Source organism: Platalea leucorodia, assembly GCF_965183815.1.
Source record: "Platalea leucorodia genome assembly, chromosome: 2".
NCBI lineage: Eukaryota > Metazoa > Chordata > Aves > Pelecaniformes > Threskiornithidae > Platalea > Platalea leucorodia.
Genome location: NC_138824.1, coordinates 86079316 through 86101319, shown reverse-complemented (window position 1 = coordinate 86101319; position 22004 = coordinate 86079316). Strand labels below are relative to the sequence as shown.

At 38.1% G+C, this 22004-nt stretch overlaps 1 protein-coding gene across 4 annotated transcripts in view; it reads right to left on the bottom strand.

Moving 5' to 3' along the window:
* The window catches only part of CNKSR2 (connector enhancer of kinase suppressor of Ras 2), a gene marked incomplete at both ends in the record, with an annotated part of 215875 nt that overhangs the window by 142763 nt on the left and 51108 nt on the right, over nucleotides 1–22004 (bottom strand). For all 4 annotated transcript variants that reach the window (XM_082304996.1, XM_082304997.1, XM_082304998.1 and 1 more), the window contains one exon: nucleotides 11808–11895. In XM_082304996.1, coding sequence (XP_082161122.1) covers nucleotides 11808–11895 — 88 coding nt within the window. The remainder of the gene's footprint in view (nucleotides 1–11807; nucleotides 11896–22004) is intronic.

Sequence of the window (22004 nt, the reverse complement as noted above, 5' to 3'; positions counted from 1 at the left end):
CTGAGATCTAGAAGACTTGCCAACTCATCCTACTGCTCATATATCTCACAGGGAAAAAATGTTCATGCAGTTCTCCAGTACTATAACTTTGCGATAATATTCAGCAGAAAACACTTCTATTTTTGCATGTATATGATCTGGTTTACAAGTCCGAGTCGCAACCTGTCAAATTACCTACTGCAATTATCTGTCAAACTCCTCTCAGGGTACTTGCAGGCTATAATCTTGAAACATTACTATCATTATTATTACTACTACTACTATTATTATTCGTAGTTTTGCCACATATTCTAGGCAGCTGCTGCACTGCACTCTACTTGGCAGTCTTAAGTTTCTGCCAACTCCACGACTTAACTTCAGAATAAAGATATGCTAGCTCAGAAAATAAAATATATACATACAAATAGTTAAGGGATACAAAAAGGAAGAACTGGAGAAATGTGTTAGTTCTTTCAGCAACAAATCAGCAACATTTCAGCATTTCTAGTAATCCTTAGATCAGAGTGCTCAGGAGAGGGCGTGGACTTCTTTCACTGTATTTTCTTGTTCAGCAGAATGCCTTAGTTGCTCATGTATATTTAGTCATCCTGATTTATTTTTTCCTCCAAGGCAAGGAAATTTCCTAGGCAGAACTGATACAGAAGCAGGTTACACGATTGTCAAGAACAAAAACCAGATCTCCTGGTTCTCAGGTAACGTGTTAGCCCAAAAATGTCCTTTGTGAATTCATATGACAGCAGCATTGCTCAAAAGCAGGCTGTGTGGTGCTACACAGGTGGAGACAACTTGCAAAGAACAAGAGCTTGTCATGAGAGCGTGCCTTCTCCAGGCAGCTATCAAGCTGCTTCTGGTGGAGCTTCTTCGCTGTTTTTTTCATTTGTTTTCCTGGGCAGTCCAACTAAATTTACATGAAGATGATTTACATATGTGTGTGTGTGTGTGTATATTGCACTGTTTTTACCAGTATTTTGCTGATAAAATGTAGGCAAGGTTAGGAACACAGTTTTAAAAGTGGTAGTGAAATTGCCTGGGAAATGCATCTTTCATGAGCAATCCCACACACCTTCCATGTCTAGTTTTAAGAGGGCAACAGCTAGATTTTATGTACTGCTTAAAAACAGATGTCTCATAGAATTGGTGTCACCATTATTTTGAAGTCACGCAAAATGTTCTAAACTATGTAACTCCAGTTCTCTATTTGTAACAAAAATAATGAATTACATGATTGCTAGAAGAGGGTTCAGACTCTCATGCATTGCCAAACCTTTGGTATAAAATCTCTCTTGAGCAATGTAGCCATTGGTTGGAACTAAGCCAAGCCATCCTTTAAATCCCTTTGATTAGAACTGTAACTGAATCCTTTAATACCAGTGTATGTCAAATGGATGGTCTGTTGGTCTTGCTACTTAGCAACAATAAAAAATAATTAACTTGAGAATGCTCAGATCATAACTCCCAGTCCCTTCAGTCTCAGCACTGCACCAAGAAAAAGAAGTTGTTCTGGCTTCAAGGAGCCCACTCCGAGCCTGTTCAAGTGTCACTAGCTCTAGAGAATTTATGGAACTGGCTCTAGAATGGCTCATTTGGTTTGAATTCTGCCCAATTCAGCTATGGCAAGAGAGCCAGAAGACTGAGGTTTGCTGGAGTCATCACTGAAGGTTTTCACAAAAGTTCTCAACAACAATATTGACAAAGTCTAAAGCTTTGCCAACACATGAAGAAGGCAAAAGTTTCACAGCTTTCATAGTACCTTCGTTTATTATTACCTTTCATCGCTTTTCTCAGACCAAGACAGCGGTACATAATTTCCAAACAGGTACAAAGGTAAGATAGGTTGAGTCAATTTAGCCTTTCACTACTTAGAAAATGCATGGAAAATATATCTAATACAGCAGATGGCAGGATTAAACAATGACAGCTTTGAAACAATAAACTTGTTCAATATAATATAGGCTATGGCAAAATGCTGTGTTCTATAGAGCATGACAATTAGAAAACTAAATGATATTAGGGAACTTTGCTCAGACTGCGATTTACAAGTATGTCTGGGTAATTACTGGAATAATAAAATACAGATTGGCAGATATACAGATCTGTTCAACTCCCTTCCCTCCAACCCCTCCTCCCCAAAACAAGAAACAGGTAAATACCCCCAAAGCTACAGAAGCTGGGAAGCAGGTAACGTTTGCCTCTGGCAGCAGGCAAAGTGATTAAGAGCGTGACACAGGCAGAGGTTTCCTGAGGTGCTTTACCACATCTTTGATTTTAAGAGGACTAGCAGGACTTTGGATACAAAAGGTGGGGGCCTTGGGGACACTGACAATTACAAATGTTTGGAACAGAGAGAGGGGAAGAGGAAATACCTTTTTCCTGTCTTGCTACCTAAAATGCAACAGCAAGCTCCTCTTAAGCTGTGCAACAACCCAGTGCTTGCACAGGTAATCCTTGGCTGCTGTCATACAAAATGAATTTTTAAAATTACACAGCCATTGTTAAACACCTATACTGTATTTCTAAGTAGACTTCCCAGAATATGTGCTTTCCCTGACTTTCTTCCCACTGAGCTGCTCCAAAAGAGTCTCCCGTCATGGCTGTTCCTCCTCCTTCCGACTGCCACGGTCCCAGGGAGCTCTATCCTCAACTCTCCCCTTTTCTGCAACCTCTTCCCTATTGCTCAGCAGCCTCCTAAAATCATGCTGCTTTAATTATCGTCTCTGTGCGGATGAGTCACAGATCTCTCGTCCCTTCTGTTCACATTCGCAGTTCAGAATCTCCTCCTGGATATTTGCCACCAGCCCTAACGCAGTATGCTGAAAAGCTGAAATCACGTTTCTTCCCGAACCCTCCCTGCTCCCCCCTTCTTTCCCTATCTCTGTCAACAACTCCACCACCTTATGTCCCACAAGCTCACAACCTGGGTGCCATTTTCAACTCCTCTTCGCTTCCCACACAAATCCTGTCGATTTTCTTCCCACTGCCGTTCAGAAATATTTGCTTTCTTTCCCACTTCTGCTACAATTATTCAATCCCTGCAGTTTCTTGACACTGGGTCTATGGCATCCTCACTCTATTATTATTCCCTGCCCCCCCCCCCCCCCCCCCCCCCGAAGCTAGAGCTCTTCTGTATCTGCAGCAACCCACTCTGTCCTCCCCCATTGGAAACATGCGCAAGAACCGACGGAGATGGAAGAAAACAGAATGGTGAGCACACACCATTTAAGATACTAAGGGAAGAGGAAAAAAAAAATCTCTATTGTGAAAAATATAATGCAAGCTATTAAATAAATGCTGCATAAAAGGACATTTCCTATGCAACCTACACAAATGCTTCTAAAAGTCTAGAGCCTTTCCCTGAATATTTAATGACCTGCAGTTCTCTAAGTTCATAACCCTTGTGTACAAACTAATAGCAATTACCCAGCTTACTGAGTACAAAGAATTGCCTTAATTTTATTTAAGCAATCTGTGTGGAGTGGCACCTATCACCATAGTAACAGAATACTTCATGTAAAAATTTAACACAACTTACATAAATCACCCACAGATCAAGCAACTACTGGGAAAAATTGCTCACAGGATTAAGAGAGATGCAATACGTATACTAAGCTCTTTCCTTCTATCTTTCTGAAGTCATTTTCCATTTCCAATTATTTCTACCCTCCTTTCTGTAAAAGACATCATCTTGCTTTCCTTTGGGATCTGGTCACATATTAGTTCTTAATTTGCATATAGAGAGTAACACTTCTTCCTGCTACACTGTTTCTAAAATGAGCTGGTATACCATTAGGTCAGCAGCCATAGCAAGTATTTTAGCACCGACTAAAATCCAACTCATTCTTGCTCTTAGATCCTGGTAGAATCTAAGTGCTTACGTGGTCTAAATTGAATTTCACCTCTTAGGGTGATTTCTCTATGCAGCAACATTCTCAGCAGGTAAAAATAAAATAAATTAAAAAATATTTAAAAAATAAAAACAAACATAAAAAATAAAAAAATGAGAGGTGGGAAATGAGGCAAAAATGTTCCATCCAAAGGAGAAAAGACAAAGGTAAAACACCCTTTTTTCCACACCTCTAATTCAGAAAAATAAGTGTCATGCATTCAAAACTAAACCTTTTATTACTGACATGCAAAATAGAGTTTGTAGCACAATGTGTTGTGCAGTGCTTAAGTTTTCAATGTCACTTCCAACACCATTTAGAGGTAAATAACTTCTTAATTTTTCACTTCTGCATTTCCTCTAGTACTGTCATGAAAAAGAATTCTGGTTTATAAAACACAGTTGCAGCAAAATATTTCATGCTTCATGTAGTGCCTGGGTGGTTATTCTGTCAACAGAGGAAATAAAATTAATCGGACTTGAGAAAAAGTAATGATATTTAGGTAGATGGCATTTGAGGCTCAGCTATGACTTGAATGCTTCATATTGGATCATCTGAAATTCTTGATGTATTTTTAATGGATTTAAGCAAACACACACACATGTACCTCACATTATATTCCTGAAATAAAGATTGACCCTACACTTTTTCATGCTGAAGGCTACTACTAGCTACCTAGCAACACATAGTTTCTGTAATTCATCATACTGAAGTGAAATCTTCCTTCGCTGCACCGGGTTACAGAGACTGTACTGTCTCTGGAAAGCGAAATCAGTTTCCAAAGTAAAAGAAATGCAGAGTCTCAGTCTTTACTTCTACTGATACAACCAACATAATCTTAATCCATCATCATTGATCATTAAATTTAGCATTTATAAAGAATTACACAGGAAACACGGCATATCCTCTGTCTGCCTCTATTCAAATGGAAACTGTGATGCCATCCAACATGCACTGACACAGTGCCCACAGCAGTTTAAGACAAAAAGGTTTTATTTAAAGGCAACATATGAGATATTAAAACACATTTTCCCCCTCTGTCTACACTTTATCTCAGTTTCCACCAACTTTCTGCTACTTTCTGCAAGTGCTTCCATGAGTGCATGAATTAACCCAACAGTCCCTGACTCTTTCACCACCACCTTGACCCACTCAGGCTCCTTTTCTTGGAAAAATTTAACAGCTGCATTGGTTTACCAGCATATGCCCCATCAAAAAGACTACTCTTTTTTCTGCAAATCATTCTGCTTTATGTTTCATTTTTCCCCATGTTCAGAGGCTGTCAATCATTAATCTGGAAGAAAAACAACCAAAGAAAAAAACCAAAGAAGCCAACACCAACCAATTTTTGCTTTATGGTCAATAATAAGCTTATATAGTCAGCAATCTTTTTGTCTTTTGCTTTTTTTTTTCCTTCTTCCATCCACGAGGAAAAGAAACTACATTCTCTAAGAATGGAAAAGAAAACACAGCTAACAAATTCACAGGACTTTACAGGGTGGGTTTTTATTAAAGCATGCAGTGGCTTCATAAACTAGTTTGAAAATGTCACATCACAGACTACACAAGTTTAGGAAAAAAAAGCTTCTTTACAGCATATATCTCAATGACAACTAATGAGGCATTAAATTATTTCTAGTAGTGGTTCATATCCCTATAGACTGTTATTGATGTTTTAACCTTTGAGCTATTTCATGCCTAATCCCATTTCGAAAAGGACTCCAAAACTTAAATCAAAAGACAACAATATATCTACAAATAAGCCATTTCAATGGAAAAAAAATGTATAATAAAATAGCAGAAATAAACTACCAGAATCAGAAAAAGGTATCATTGTTAAGCACCTTAGGCACTTTTTACATTACATTAAATTACACCCGAAATTTTCCATAGAAGTGTGCTATAGAGAAATAAGCTACTCCACTATGAAAAAGAGAACATTGCTAAAGAGCATAAATTGACACTACTTTGATACAGCTTCTTGTAAACAAAAAACTGTTTCATATTTCCAACAATCCTTTAAATTCTATTTTACCTTATACATTATACATTGACTTCTAAATGTGAAGAAAACAACTGCACAGGATAATATGTATCCTGAAACACCACTACTTCTGAGCACTGCTTTGAGCCTTATGCAACAGAAAATCTTGCATAAGAGCAGCACTTGAAGGATACAAGGTGAGTCTAAATTTCTGTCACTGTTACTTGCAATGAGTTATAACACTTTTATATGAATACCATTTGGATTCCATGTACTATAGGCAGATATTGCCCGGGTATTGTTTTCAAGTGGGGGTTTTTTTTGTTCTGTATTTAACTTTTCACCACATCTATTTAGCTACCCACTTGTATGCTTACCCCCCTACTTGTACATTTATCAGAAATGGGGCATTTTGTATAAACAGTGCACTGTGCATAAATATATTCTAAATTCCAAGAATGTGGTCTCCTCACCATGAATTATTTTTATTAAAAAAAGGGGGGAGGGAAAGGATTATTACCACTGTAGGCTAACAAAGATTTCCCTGCAAGCATTTGATAATAAAGTTGGGGTAGAAGGAATAGTGTTGAAAATTTAAATTAAAAACTTTAAAATGTAATACATAACTCCTTCCATTAAACACGTTGCTTTGAAAATCCCAACAATTCAGAGGCACAAAGCAGCTTTAATGAGGAGCCAAGCAAACATTCACACCACTAAACTATTAAAGCCAGTTTATTAGCTAAAGATACCTGAGGTAATTAGCTAGTTGATATGACCTAAAATTCAAAATTTTAATGCTATATTTAGGGAGTCCTTAAAGTCCTTAATAACTAGGACTTAAAAAAAAAAGTGAGGAATTGTGATAGTAAAGATAGTTATATGAGAGATACTTTGTAACAATAGTATTAAGGATATTAATTATTCTTCTCTATTCATGTATTTGATATTGTCCTTACCAAATGAATAGAGCCATCTTCTATAATTGCATTTGGATTCTGAGTCGGGGCGGGGGGGCTAAGAAAGTAAATTCCCTTTTTATCCTTTAAACTGGAAAACAAGCCTGTATTTAGTTTCCCAGTGAGACTTAATATTTGAAACATTCGTCAGGTAAGTTACAGTCATTTGATTATAAAAAATGCAGTGTCATAGAAAAACAGTACATTACTCAAGAAATAATTTGTAATCCTTCTCAATATCTTTTATCTGAAAGATAGCAATGGCTAGAAGCCCAACAAAGATTACCCCTCTAGCACGGGAAGTGAGTCAATCGGGGCATGAAGTATATGGACACTTACTTTTTTGAATCTCAAAACATCTTTAATTGGGGAATAAGCTCCAAATCACTCAGCTGAGGCAGTGCACAGGGCACTTCAGTATGTGCTCTATATTAGGACTTTTAGCTCAAAATCCCAGGTGCCTATATGTCCAGACAGAGTTTTTGTGGATGGTTGTCTTGGACTTCCCTAGCTATCTTTCATCCTGGCCAACACCTCCCAAAGTGCATCACTCCTGTTCTCGTGCCGTGTCATCCGAAATCTGAGTTTACTTCCAAATGTTGCTGTGAGACAGATGAAGTCAGAAGTATGTTCTGTGACAACAGTGCAAGCCAGGTCCATGTCAGCCAAGTGACTGTTCTCCATCTCCATCCCTGTTACACAGAATTGCTTCTACCGCATAGTCCCTCTTCAAAAAGGTGTTTAGGCAGAGCAGTAATTCCAGTGAAGCTTTTATAAAGGAGTATTTACAGACCTACAGCTATGCTTCTGTTGAAGCATCTTGCTAAGTAAATCCCACAAGACATTAAAGCCGTGAGATAAACACCACTGGTTTTAAAACCAAATAAACACAGCAAATCATTGTGAAAGCTGATTAAGGAAAGTAAAAAACATGTGACAAGTGCTACTAATGATCACTACTAAATAGCAGTAATAAGAACTACGGTGTTCAGCAGTAAAGTTTTCTTTAAATGTCTGATAACTTACAAAGTCGATATAAAATTAGACTTTTCAGATATTCCCAAGATTTCCAGGGTTTTAATTCTAAAGAAGAAAGCTTCTTTAGTGAAACCCTAATGGGTTCCTGAAGAATAAGAGCATTGAGAATGATAACAAAAGCTACCCACAGATTGTCTAAGAGAGTAATAAATTTTCTGTTCCTTACAGTTATCATGGTAGCTACTGCTGCCTTTCTAAAACAAAACAAGCGCACTTAAAAGGACCAGTTCCTGGCACTCTCTGAAGCTGAACCACCCCGACTAACTAAGTCAATAGAAAGACCTTCATGAACGCCATAAAGACAAGGAGTCACTCATGTTCTTCCTTATATGCATTTGTGACTAGAACAATTCTGCCGACACAAATCTAAATTCACGAATCAATCAATCAAAAGGGAAATAAGCACAACCCAAAACAATCTCCCCCCGCCCCCCACAACCTGTACACCCATATCCCTTTAACACCTATCTTGTACCATCAAGAAAGAACAGGCCTTTTTTACTTATTGCAGTGTAAACAGGTAGTACAGATAATGTTCAGCCTCCGATTCCCGTGGGAACGCTCTAAGTGGGCAGACAGGTGTAGGAGAGACAGACAGAGAATGCAAGGGAATGGTAGCAAAAATCATGATAGCCTCATGGATTTGTTTGTTATTTGAAACCTTTTTTTTTTACCTCCAGTGTTCTGCTGCAAGAGAAGAGTTGATTCTAAAATGAAACAAGAACGCAAGCCCTGAATTAAATAAGCCATCAGAAAGGAGGATGGTATTAAGAGTGAAAACCTGCAGGAAGTGCCTATGAAACAATACGCTAAAGTCCTAAAGGGGAGAAAAAGAATCCCTAAGCCAAAATAAAACAGCTGCATAGAAGCAGATGATTAGTGCAAATGCAAAGCAGGTTACAATAATAACTTGCAGTGCTCTGAGGGAGCTGCTTCCACTGGCAAATATCCAGTGCTCACTGGCCTGTTAGTTGGGTCCTGGGCAATGTGCAACACACATAGAAAATGAAATGGTTAAAACAAAGTATGTGCCATTCTACATTTCATTCCAAAGTCTGTCTCTAAGTAGGTATTATAACTCCAACTTTTCTAATTATTTAAAGGTTAAAGCACAGACGCTCAATAGATTTTCTCAGACTTCATACTTATAAGAGAGAGCAGTAATTCTGTCATTTTTTTCTTCATTATCAATTTAGCACTGATAATTGGGAGGGGGAAAGGGAACCCAACAACACTTAATTCTATGACGAAACACTGACATTACAATTAGCCTCAAAACGTGCAAAATAATTCAAGCACGCCAGCTTAATTTTAGTTTTTTTCCCTCCATCTTGACTAAAGAATCATTTTTGGTTAATAAATCTGAAGTTTGGCTGTAACTTAAACACAAAAAATCCCAGTTTTCGATCCTGCCAGTGCTCAGTTACTGAGGTGAATACTAGAGTTCTATGTTTAAATTGTATGAATGGCTTAAAAAAAAAAAAGTCAAAGGTATAAGAAAATGTACAGACTGTATATTTTTTTAATAAACCATTAAGGTTTATAACAATCTATTGTTAGCTACTGTTACAGGAACAATTGTAGCATCACTTTCTGTAGGTCTTTCACAAACAAAAAAAAATTCTTTTAATTAAATTATAAATTATTGTAAGTTAGTGAAGTACTATAAAGTACTTTGTATACAAAAGAAAATGGATTCTGAGATAGAAAAAACACCTGATAAGGTGATACTGAAAAATTCAATTTACAGCCTTGAGAGAGCACAATGAGGATTTTCAGTATGTTCAGTGATCATATCAAAGAAAAGCTCAGTGAAGACATTTTGAAATGCTATGTTGGAATGCATTTGTTTTAAGTAGAGATCAAACCACATGTGTTTGGGACCAGTAATGGAATTTTTTATTATCATTCTTCTTCTTCAACTTCAGAGCATGCTTAAATTTAGACACATAAATGCTCCTTTTGACTTCATAGTATGGATTCGTGCACTGAACTTCTTCCTGATTGGGGAATCATGGCAGTTTTGGTGAAGATAAAACTGCTTTTCTCCAAAGGTATTAAATAGTAACATTTGGTCTCATTCACATCATTGAAAAATATACATAAAGAAATATTTACCTATACCATAGTGAATTAGCAGTATCATGGATAGGGATGAATTTGTAAGAAAATGAACTGATATTGAGCTAATTCCTCGGAAATACTGCAGCGGTTGGTATTTTACCCACATTCTCACTAATAGCAGACACATGAAAATGGATCAGGTGGCTCTTCCCCTCAATTAAAAAACTAGACAGTGATGCAGAGCTACTTCTGTGGAAAATGAGCAGTTTGGCCAAGGGGAAGGGATGCCCTCTGTGCCTCCTTTACCCAGAGTACCGACCCCTTCTCACAGCTCAACAAGGGCACAACAAGCCACAGGACAACAGATAAAAATGATGTGTCATGCAAAAGGCAGCCAAGAAAACGAAGGCCTGGGCTCTTCTTCCACAGCCACTGCTGCCAGCACCTCCGTCCCAGTTTGAGGTGGGGAGCGCAGGGCAGCTGAAGGACAGGACTGGAGGGGCACCCCTTGGCCCTCGAGCCTGGGAAGCAAACAGGCACCCTCACTGTGTGGCCTCTCAGGGCGGGGAACAGCCCATGCTCCATTTCCATGTCAAAAACCCCACACATAATTGAGGGAAAATGATTATTAATAATAACAATAACACAGAAAAGTGAGAAACTTTCATTTCCCAAGCTTGAACACACGGGACTAGCAATACTGCTCTTCTCCAACTCAGGTGGGAGGCAAACCCAACCAATCATCAGTGTTGCATAGATTTATGAAAGGGGCAGAGAAAAATGCATTTCTTTTATAAAAGGGAGAGTATCATCATACAAAGTCATGCCAAGAGGCCATAGGAGAAGTTTAGCTGTGCTCAGTTTGGAGTGATGCTTCTGAAAACCAGAAAAAGTCTCCTCAGCACTCCTACCTAGCCCACTCTCTCCCTTTCTCTCCACTCCATCTTCTCAAGTGCAAACACTCCCTCGAACTTCTGCTTGGCAGCAGTGGTCCCTTCCCTCTGCTGTTGCTGAACCGCCAGGAGAGGCAACCTTCTCTGGACCCTTTTCCCTCCGCATGATGGGCACTGCTGCACCACATGGTCAGCTGATGGTATAAGATGGTACCAAGGCCCTTCACAGTCACCAGTAGCAGACTGGTCTCAGAAATGCATGCATCAGGGTAAATGATGATGGTCAACTGACTAGAACTACTTTAACTTCCTAGGTTATTTCTACAGAAAATGGTATCAACATCAGTGTGAACTTGCAGCAAAAGAGACTTTTGTGTTTCAGCAGAACAACAGGCAAAGATAGGCATAGACCTAAACCACACACAGAGAGGCAACAGAAGGGTGAGGAAGGTTATCTAGATCGCACTCCCAAATGAAGCCCATTAAGCAAGTGCTTCTCAGTAGCTACTTCTGGATTTCTTGAAGGTAGGATGTACAAAAATGTACAAAAATTATTCTAGCCTCATGGGGACCTGTGTCATCTTAATAGGTGTCTAGATGATATGAATTGTATGAAAGAGCAGATGACTAAAGTCCAATACATACAGACCTTTTGAACCAGACGATTAATTAAAATTAAAGACAAGATATAAGAAATTAAAAATGCAAATCATCAAGTAGATTTCATAAATTTATAGTGATGGTATTAGACTAGAGAACCCAAGACGCATCTTACTACTCAGATATGCAGAGGCATATACACAGCACAACCCGAACTAGTATTATAAAACCAGGAAGCAGAATTTTTATAAAGCATTTATTAACTACTAGCATTCCCTTATTTTTTTTTAGACAATGATACAGACAGAGTAAAACAAAATTTTGTGAAGAAGGTAATGGCCATTTACAATTTTGGAAAAAATAGATTGCTAAGCAGATGGTCTCATACCTGTTGCACTATTGTTGTTAGTTCCAGACAGAGCTGTATGACATTATTTCTTGTTACTGAGTAATCTGTGACAGCAGCAAAAGGTGATCTAAAAAATAAGAAGAAAAAAATGTTGAATAACACTCGCATATATCCACTTGCTTCACTGGTGTAGAATGCGCTTAATACACATTGTTTCTAGAGATATTAAATCACACAATACACAAAATGTACTACTAAAATTGTAAAATACAGTATACATATCCATGGAAAATGTTCATCTCTCCTTGGTTTTGCAGTTTTTAAGTTCCTCCTTAAGAAATTCCATTTATAAAAGCATTATTTCTCACAGCTTTCCAGTTTACTTCTGGACTGCCTTTACTCCCCCAGAAAAAGCCCAGCTTGCCTTCTGCATTTGTTTGGGAATATCCTCATAAAGGCAACCAGAGGCACCACTTCCACCTGTGATATGGAATGGTGTCCAGATGTGACAGATCAGAAGAGCATTCGGCTGATTCACTGGGATTCCTGGGACCTGATTTAATATCTGGTAAAAGTACTGGAGGGACTCAGAAGAAGTAAAATCTTTATCCAAAGGGGAGAATAGCATTTAGAGCCAGGGACGCATCAATGCTCAGAAGCAGCTGCAAAGGCTAAACTGGAGGCACAACCTAACATCCCCCCACACTGTGCTACAATCAGAAGTGCTTAGTGAAATGAAAAGTGCTTAGTGAAATGAAAAGCGTAATCCGGCATTTAGAGAAGTCACCTACATGTATCCTATACCTTAAAACTTCATGTTAGAATGTTTAAAATACTTGCCTATCTAGAAGCTTGCTTGTTTTCTAGAGGCACTGCTAAAATATATTTGGTTAGTGAGGCCATCAATCATCTGATTTCTGTACAAGTTTGTGTTAAACTACTAACTCAACTTGGCCTATTTTCTATATTCAAGAAGTAGCCAAACACTAGGCAGGACCGGTATTTTCCCCAAGAGGAGTCAAGATTTTGACTTCATCAGTATTGCAAATGAGGCTTTTATGGGCATTATTAGCATCACAAAGATGGAATTTCTCTCTAATATACCTGCTTCAAACATTTAAAACAAAAAAGGTAGCAAAGAACCACAAGGATTGTAATGTCTGAATAAACTAATAACAGATCATACAATGTGCCAAGATCTCTAAATAATACTTTAAGTGTGGTTGCCTTTAAATTAAGCTGGATGACTAGTCCCTTCTCCAACTGCCTTCTTTCATCACATCTTAAAGCATACATACATATATACCTTTAAGAGTTTTACAGCACTGCTTGGTATTATGCCTTCCCCATTTAACCCTAAAGACAAGTTCCCAGTACAAAGAACTCTGCTGTAAGCATGTCCAAATGATAACTACAAATATAATTCTACTGGTTCTTAATAAGTTTCTACATTTCTTTTCCATACACAGAATTACTGAAATTTTAGTGCAGGTAGATTTGGAACTGCCCGTTAATAAACCCACATGAACTTCCCTATCTCCACCTGCTTCTTCTAATGTCCTCTTTCTTCTCCAGGGCTTCCAATCCAGCCCTGATGGTTCATCACATAGAATGAACTTTGAGGTGCATCCTCAAGTCTAGCAGCTTTGATTTGATATAATACATCATACAACAACAGATAATTTCTGCCCATATTTTCTAGGGAGAAAAGCAGTACATTTTTTTAAAAATAAAAGTACAGAAATTGGAAGCTAGGCAGAGTTTAAAAAAACATGAAAGCAACAAGAGAGTGAGAACTTAGTAGAGAGCATGTGGGTCAGTTCCAAAAGGTGTCTTACAAAAGCTATTTGACACAGATGCATAATCACAATTCAAAGACCAAGTTTTATGCAGTATATGGCAACTGTGCGGTAGGTACACGCTACAGCAGGCCTACCCACAGACACACGCACAGAGTGTTACTGAAGTTCAGGAGACATGTGAGCATATTAAAGGATAAAAGGTAACTGAACTGCTTGGTTATGAACCATAATTGTGTTTAAAAAGGTACATTAGCCAAGATGTACAAAAATACTGATATTTTTCCTTTCAAAATTGTAATTGTTGAGGTTCTGAAATCTACCTGAAACCTTGACTTAAAAAGGTCATGTTCATTTATGAACTCACTCTTATTGAAGATGAATGGAATCAAGCAAGCAAATGGTATTATTTTACTTTAAGTATGGATGTTAATACAATTTGATCCTCAAATTACACAACTGGAATCTATTTGACATTTCAAAGCCTCCAGCATTTCTCTAAACAAAATTGCATGGTAGGCTTTGACTTGTAATACAGCATCATCTTCCTTCATACTTTTACAATTTAGTTTGGTTTCACGGTTCATGAGGAAAATAATGACATTTTTACCATCACTGCTTTTAGTGAAGATCGTTAGAAATGCCCCATATAAATTTGTTGACATTAAGGAACAGGCAAAGGGACTGAGACATTACTCATTTTTGTTACATTGAAGTATATACAGTGAAGATTTACTGAAAACAACATGTGAAGCAAGCAGCAAAGGTGTCAGCAGGAGGGAGAAGACTACTAAAAATCAATAAATAATATGTAATATTTTGAAAAGTTCTTCACAACTTGGAAGGACAAGGAGACAGGTCCATGTTATATGGACTTTGCTCCTGCAGAAAATGTAAGGGGTCCTTGAGCTTCCTCCTCTGCAGGTCTCTGTAGCTTATAAACCGACTCCCTAACATCAGTTTCTGCAATGCCTCTCTGGGGTACTGCTGCAAATTGGACCAGTAAAATTGAAATTCCCTTTCCTCTCCCTCCCCAGTTCAGACCACGTCCCTGGAGGCAATCTGCATGCACAACTATACAGCCACTATTGCATAAGCGGCTGGGGAAATGGTAAGGACAAAAGCCTCTTTAACTATTTACTGCCAAAGGAAATGTATTTTGGTATTACATCCCAAGGCTCAAATTCAGCAGTGAAAGTCCAGCAAGACTTAGTATAACAACATGCCAGCAGTTTCAACCAAAATATCAACAGAAACTTCATTGTAGCATCCCTGATCAGATTTCATAAAAGACAGTGTGAAACACCAATCTGACAAAAATCCTCTTCATTAATAACATATCTACTGATTGTAATTTTAATACAGCACAATAGTATTGACTTGCAACAGATGAAACAATATGTACAAATGCCAATAAAGCCTACATACACTACAACTTTTCAACTGTCTGCTAAAACACTTTCCTTCTCAAGGCATCAGAAACACATCAAGTAAAAGGAATTCCTTGTTTAATTAGATCACTTCTCTCTACTTTTTAAAAATTATTTCCTTGGCTTGGCTGAGCCATTTCTATCAACTTCCAATTTCTACTCTTTTCTTTCAAAGCCACATCTTTCGCAGTCCCTTGGACCTTTCAGTCTCAGGTACCTCCTATGGCTCCAGTTTCCCAACAACTTCAATTTTCAACATGTGTGCTGTCCAATTCAGTGCTCTTTAAGTTAAACAAGAACTAAAGAATTGCCTTGGACTGGGGCCATATGTTACCCAACCTCCTGCTGTGACATTGACCTCTGTGTCCCAGTGTCTCACCTCTCTCTCAGTCATTTCCAATACCTTTTTCCACATGTATTTCCCTATTCGTGGAACTTCTTTTTATTCAATTTCTCTTGTAATTCATTTGTTCCTCCCTCAAAACCTGCCTCTGCTTCTCTTCCTTTGCAACACCCACATAAAATACTTTGTAGCTCCACAGAGCACCTACCTGACCACATGCCCTTTCCACTCATTTCTTCTTCCAGACCTCCGCTGGTTTCTCCTTTCCATTCTTTGTCTACCCCTTCTATGCCTGATATCTTAAGGAAAGGAGATTTATGCAATCACATCAATACTTCTGCACACATGTGCAGGATGTTTTTGCCCTTGTTCTCACCTTTTCTCCTGCCTCCTCCTTTTCAACATTTGAAGCCATTAGCCATTTTCAAACCACTTGCACAAATGGGTGGGTAATAGGTTTCAAGGATAATTAAGTTCATACATGTTTTGTGATCATGCATGCAGCTGGAAAAGTGTGAGCCTCTTAATATTTCCACTGTGAGAATCCACATTGTGAGCCTGCACCTTATTAGACACCACAGATTTCAGCGAGATGGAGAACTTCTAAATACCTCATTCACAGGGAAAACAAAACTTACAGTTGGTGCTTTTTTGTTTTTTTTTAACATTAAAGTCAATCAACTTTAAGACCCTAATCAATAGGAAATAAGGTTTCCCTAATACCAGGCATGACAGACCTAGTGGTTGTTTTCACATTTTTTAAACCGGTGTTTGAGATAAATAACACCTCTGAAATGTTAACTTGTTAACACATGTGTAATGCAGGCTGTAACACACATGCATGGATGTATACACTTTTATGAATTGAGACCTAATTAAAATCTTTAGCAGTATCAGCATCTTTCAGAATGAAAAAAAAAAAAATATTATCTAACATTAATTAATTAAGCCACCCTGAAGAATTGGTAGAAAAACCAGCTACATCAATATAGCACAGCTTATTCCCTCACAGAATTAGGAAATGATACGATTCAACAGCTATTAATACTTACAACTATTGATTGCACATGAAGGAAAATCCTTCCCAAACAATGAAAAAAAAGATGTGTGTTGTGAAAGAGATGCATACATTCAGTATTTCTACATTATCAACATTTTCGGCCTCATATGCTTTAGCCTACTCATGTGTCTTCTTCACATAACATTTAGTTAGGGGAAAACGATACATAGAAATAACTATTTCACTTTAAACAGTTGCAATTTGGACAAATACAGACTGCTGTTAGTAAAAGTATTGCCCCAAAAGTTAATCATATCTCACAACTAGTTGTAGTACTGAGCTATTTTATAACAATAGACATTGTGAGGGGTTTAAAACCAATATCATACTTATTTTAGCATCCTAACAAGGGAAAACATCCTCAGAGCAGTTTGATTAAACAATAGTCAAAAAATAGTCAAAAATCTTTCAAAGAGAGAGGTAACCAAGTCAGTAATATAACTGATTCTTCAAAGGTAACACATTAAGCTCAAATAAAAATCTGAATGTACAATATTGTTGCATATATATTTGTGCCAAATCCGTCTAAGATTCATAGTTTTAGGCTTTCATGAAACAAACATTTTATTTGTATTTCTAATGGAACTGCTTTATGTAGAATCAGGGAGGAATGCAGTAAAATTCACACTGGATAAAGGAATTCTTTACATGAGTGCTCTGTTAAACATTTACAGCTGTTCCAGTAGCACAATACCGTTAATACCATAGCACTCTTAGGCAGCACTTAGTGACAGGTTTGGCATACCATTCAAACAAGCATAAAGGGAAATGCACAAAGGAAACAGAAGATTCACAGGTTTAAGACTGAAAACCAATTGACAGAAAGTGCATTATTTGTGTGGTGAGTAAAGAATCGCTAAACTCTGGTTTCTTTTTGTTTGGGTTTTCATTCCTTTTCCCCCACCATCTTGTATGCAAACCAGATTTACCCTGTCAGGACAAGCAGTAACCAAGCACAGCTAACAGGATTGTATGAAGTCTCTTATAAAGGAGACTCTAAACCAGTAACACTTTCTTTGTAAGTAAGAAGTTATGGGCTTGCAAACATTCAAGCACAGTTTTCCCAATGAATGCTCCTCTTCACTTAAAACTACAAAATAGTCACACCATAAACATCACCAAGGCTCATTCACCAAAAACAATAAGACAAAGAAATCCAGCTGAACACGTTTTACCTACAGAGGAAGAAAATGTATGCATTGTGTATGTCACCATGGTGAAAAGAGGGAGATCCATTTTCCAGTGGGGAATGTGTTCTGCTACCACAGCGCTTTCATACAAAGCAGGCTTAAAGGGTGTGCTGAAACTGAACACCTAGAATTGTTCATACATAAACAAGAGTGTTTATGTCACTGTAGGCTGCACTTCTCTGTAGACAACAGAGCATCACCAAAAAAAGTTTACACAGCCCACAGTGAGGCTTGGAGGTCCTGTTCTGCTATCCAGACTTAACCACTGAAGCATTCAAATGTCCATAACTTTAGGAACAGATTTCAGCCTTATTTAATGGGATGTATGTACACACATAAGTGCTTTGCAGAATATTAGCACATTTAAGCCCATGCCAAAATGACTTGACTACCTGGAGTTAGAAGTCAAAAGAATTACAACCCATCACCCTGTGAATGGCCCTAAGAGGAGACCTAGACTTACCAGAAAGGCCTTTTACTCTGAAATTTTACATTTTGTTACTACTGTCAGCAATTTGACCCATAGCTTTTATATGACCAACAATTTTTGTGGGGGGCTTTTTGTTCATCTCCTTCTTCCATTTTGTTCATGTATCATGTATCCAGACAACAGTGGTAAATTAATCAGACCAGCGCACATTTGTCAGCCTGCTAGCTTTTCTCTGGCCACAGCACTGAAAGTCTGGAATACAAAATCTATCTCCAGAAGATTTCTTTGTTCCTACTACTTTGACTTCAGTGTAATCCGCAGCAGCAGTTTAAGTTTTTTATTTCCAAAAGGGGGATAGGGCTAGGGTGAAAAACAAGGGATACAGGAGAGTTGCTGTGAAAGACATCTTGAATCACTGCCCACACAGATGGCTGAGTCAAACAGTACACTAAAAAAATCCAGTGTTCCCTGACAAATCCTAATTCGCAACCATTAAAACCTGTGACACAACAACAGACGAAAAATGTTGCAGTAGTTATCTCATGGGAAGTTGATTATATTTTCTTAAATTCTTAATTGAAAAATAAACTACTGCATTATTTTAGTTGTGTCTTTAATGAAGACTGAATTAAAGCCCTAAGAACAACCATCCCCTCCTCACTCCTAGTCTCTAAGTCCGCATTTAAAATTTATACAGATATCGTTACTATTTGCTAAGATCAAAAACATTCTTCTTGATGCTGCACAAGATACATGGTATGAGGAGTCCTCGCTTCGGGTAACACAGCCCAAGCACTACAGAGTAGGCAGGAGCAGGAAGCCCAGAAGCACAACTAAGGAATTTTTCTTGCTTAGTGCAATCAGCAGGAAATACAGATTTCCAGGGTGTTTGGTTGGCAAAGAAGACAGAAGTGTGGTGGAGGTGAATGAAGACAACATATCAAACCAAGAGCAACATGGAAGATGGCACCAGCAGAAGCAAGGGATGCAAACAAGCTGTGTGCTGGCAGAGCAAGCAGACAAGATGGGAAGAGACAGAGCTCGGGCAGCTGCCACCAAATGTCACCCCAGGTCAGGTATCCTCAGGATCCTTCCTCTTCCACAAAGAGCATTACAGTTCTTCCCAGTTAAGACTACAGTAATGAGCTCTACCTGTTCAATCTGACTGTCCATGAAAGAAAAACATACGATGTACAGTGGGACTTGAAGGGGGAAAATGGGGTGCTTAAAGGATGTATAAAAGATGCTTTTGCTCTCAAGGCCTCTGACTCATTAGGAAGCAAACTCAACACTCAACATTGTTCCAACTTCTGATGAAAATACAACCTCCTGTCTGTCTGTCAGGTGGTTTGGTAAATTCTGGGAGAAAAATTACTGGATTAATCTGAGCACCCTTCATTCAGGACTCATCATAATTTCAATAGTACAACCAATTGTTAGCAGCAAATTAGTAGAAAAGCAATGAGATGTGAGTACAGTGTAAGAGCTGGCTGTGTCTTAACCAGAGAGAAAGTTAGTTATAAGCATTGCTCAATGCTCTAAACTTGGAGCTCAGAAGAATTTTCTGGCATCCCTATGATATCATTGTTTTTCAGTTCATATTTGCCTCTGGACAAAAACTAGAAAGTTTTCACTGGTGTCACTGAAGACGTAAGTAACATGGTAAAATCCTAACATAATTTTGTTAGAGATGAAAAAAGTAGTTTAATTCTCAAAATCCTCTGTGAGTTCATGGTGCTTTTAAAGCAAGAAAGCCATGAATGGATGATGTATATTTAATTCAGAAATCTCAGCGAGGCAGTGAACACTGACACATCCACACACAAAGCAATACTTTTACAAAGTGGTTTTCAGGTGGACTGTAAATGTGTGCTGTAAGAACAAAATCTTACCTGGGATTAACAGGAACAAATATGTCTAATTTCAATTTCAATTAAATGTGCAGATACTACTGGACATACTACTGTACAGAAAAAAATACTTTTACGAGGTTAGAGATAGCTTAATGCCACAAAATTACAATGAATTCATGTTGTGGATCCACAGCAGTGAACTCACAACAGTAATCCTACTTTAATCATACATTTTAAAAAATTCTCTCTGTTATACCTTATGTTTAGCTTGAGGGACAGAAAACTTTTTACCTCAATTTTTATTTTTAGATCAGCTGCATACATGTTTCAATTGTGTTTTTTCTTCATTCGTTCTAATGGTTTTCTTTAACTATTCAGTTTATTTTCCTCTCACCTATGTTTTTTTGATTGTCAGCATTCCAGTTTTCCTAGATCTTTGACTACCTATTTTATATTTTTGAACACTGTACTAAAAAAAAAAAAAGATGGACTCATTACATTTGCCACTTGGCTTCTAAACTGTAGGATACTTTGTGCCCAGGGGTATAAAGCAGAGAGTTTTCCTTGCTTGACCAGAGTGCTGCTTAACAGTATTTATCTCCCTCCTGCTTTGATACTGAACAATAAATTCACATAAAATGAGTTGCCCAAACTTCGAAGGCAAGATTGTGTGTGTGTCCACTGTAATTCAAAAGAAACATTGAGAAATACATTTATCAGAATCATAATCTCAGCAAAGGAAGCACATTGTGCAGAAAGCACTGAGGTTTCCTCTCCGGGATGGAGTGTGTCAGCCCTGTAAAAGGTGGGAGAATTTCCAAGAACCTGACACATCAGAGAAGAAGGAGGATTAAGAAAGATGGCATGTATTACTATTCCAAAGAATACACTTTTCAAGAATTACAGGAATAAAGACTGAAAAGAACACCAAGGATTTAACTGGAAGTCTAGAACACCTGGATGATTGTATATGTTATTCTCCAATTCTTGAGAAGCATCACTGGAGACATTTTGATGCCAAGTTGCTTTGAATATCAGATAAGTAGTTTGTTGCTATAGCCTAAAGTGTGGTTTTCCATCAGCCCAAGAGTTAAGTTAATTGTCAAGTGGAAATGCACCATACTTTCACAAAAGACTCTCATAGTTTTTCAAGAAAGCACCAATCTCATCAGCAAATTGGCTTGGAAAAAATTGAAGATCAGCGAAAGAGTATAAAATCAAACATTATTAAGCTAAAACATTTTTTTGAGGTCTTCTGGAAGAGAAGATAGATATGGTGGGCTGAGAAAGTTACAGGAAGTTAAAATCAGTCTAAAAAGTTCAAGGACATAATCTATTAGTGTGATGACAGTTTCTTTACAGGATGTTATTGGAGAGCTATTTCACACTCCTCAAAATCATCAGCCAACCTCTTTTGAAAATAGCTCGAATTCTCTACTAAGTTTTCCAGTTCCTAAATGAAACTAAACCAGAAGACTTTTAAAGCCTGGCAATAAAAGCTACCCTAATTTTCAGTAAAACTCAATCTCTGACATACATCTGGAAGTAGGACTGCTCCAGGCAGAGACCTGAAACAAAGAGCGTCCTTGGATTGGCCCTGCACAGTGGCACTGCAAGAGCCACAGTGAAAGTAATTCAGCAGATCACAACCCTCGTGCTCCTTTTGATAATTGTGCCTGGCCTAACGAGGTCCTGATAGATTGTAAGCATCTTACGGAAACATCGTAAGGGGAGAGTTCGCTAGAGCAAAACACACAGTAACAAAAAACACACCATTGCATTTCTAAGCAAGTTGGAGCTGCTGCAAGCTGCTTTTTCCAGACATGAACTAAAAAACACTGCACAGGGGCAGCCTAGTATGGCTGTTGCAATGGGGTGGATAACCCTAACAGCCACTTTATTCCTCCTAATGGTTTGCTCTCCCCTCTCTCGCACCCCAGATACGGAACTGGTGTTAGAAACCAACCAAAAACCTAGGATTTGGGGCCAGATCTAATAGTAACAGCTGTGCAGAATAAAATTAAATCCATGTTCCTGACTTTAAATTATTTTTAAAATCTTTCTATCTCCCCCTAGTGGCCCCAACACCTTCTTAGAAGGAATATAATAAGCAGAACCCTATTGATCTCCA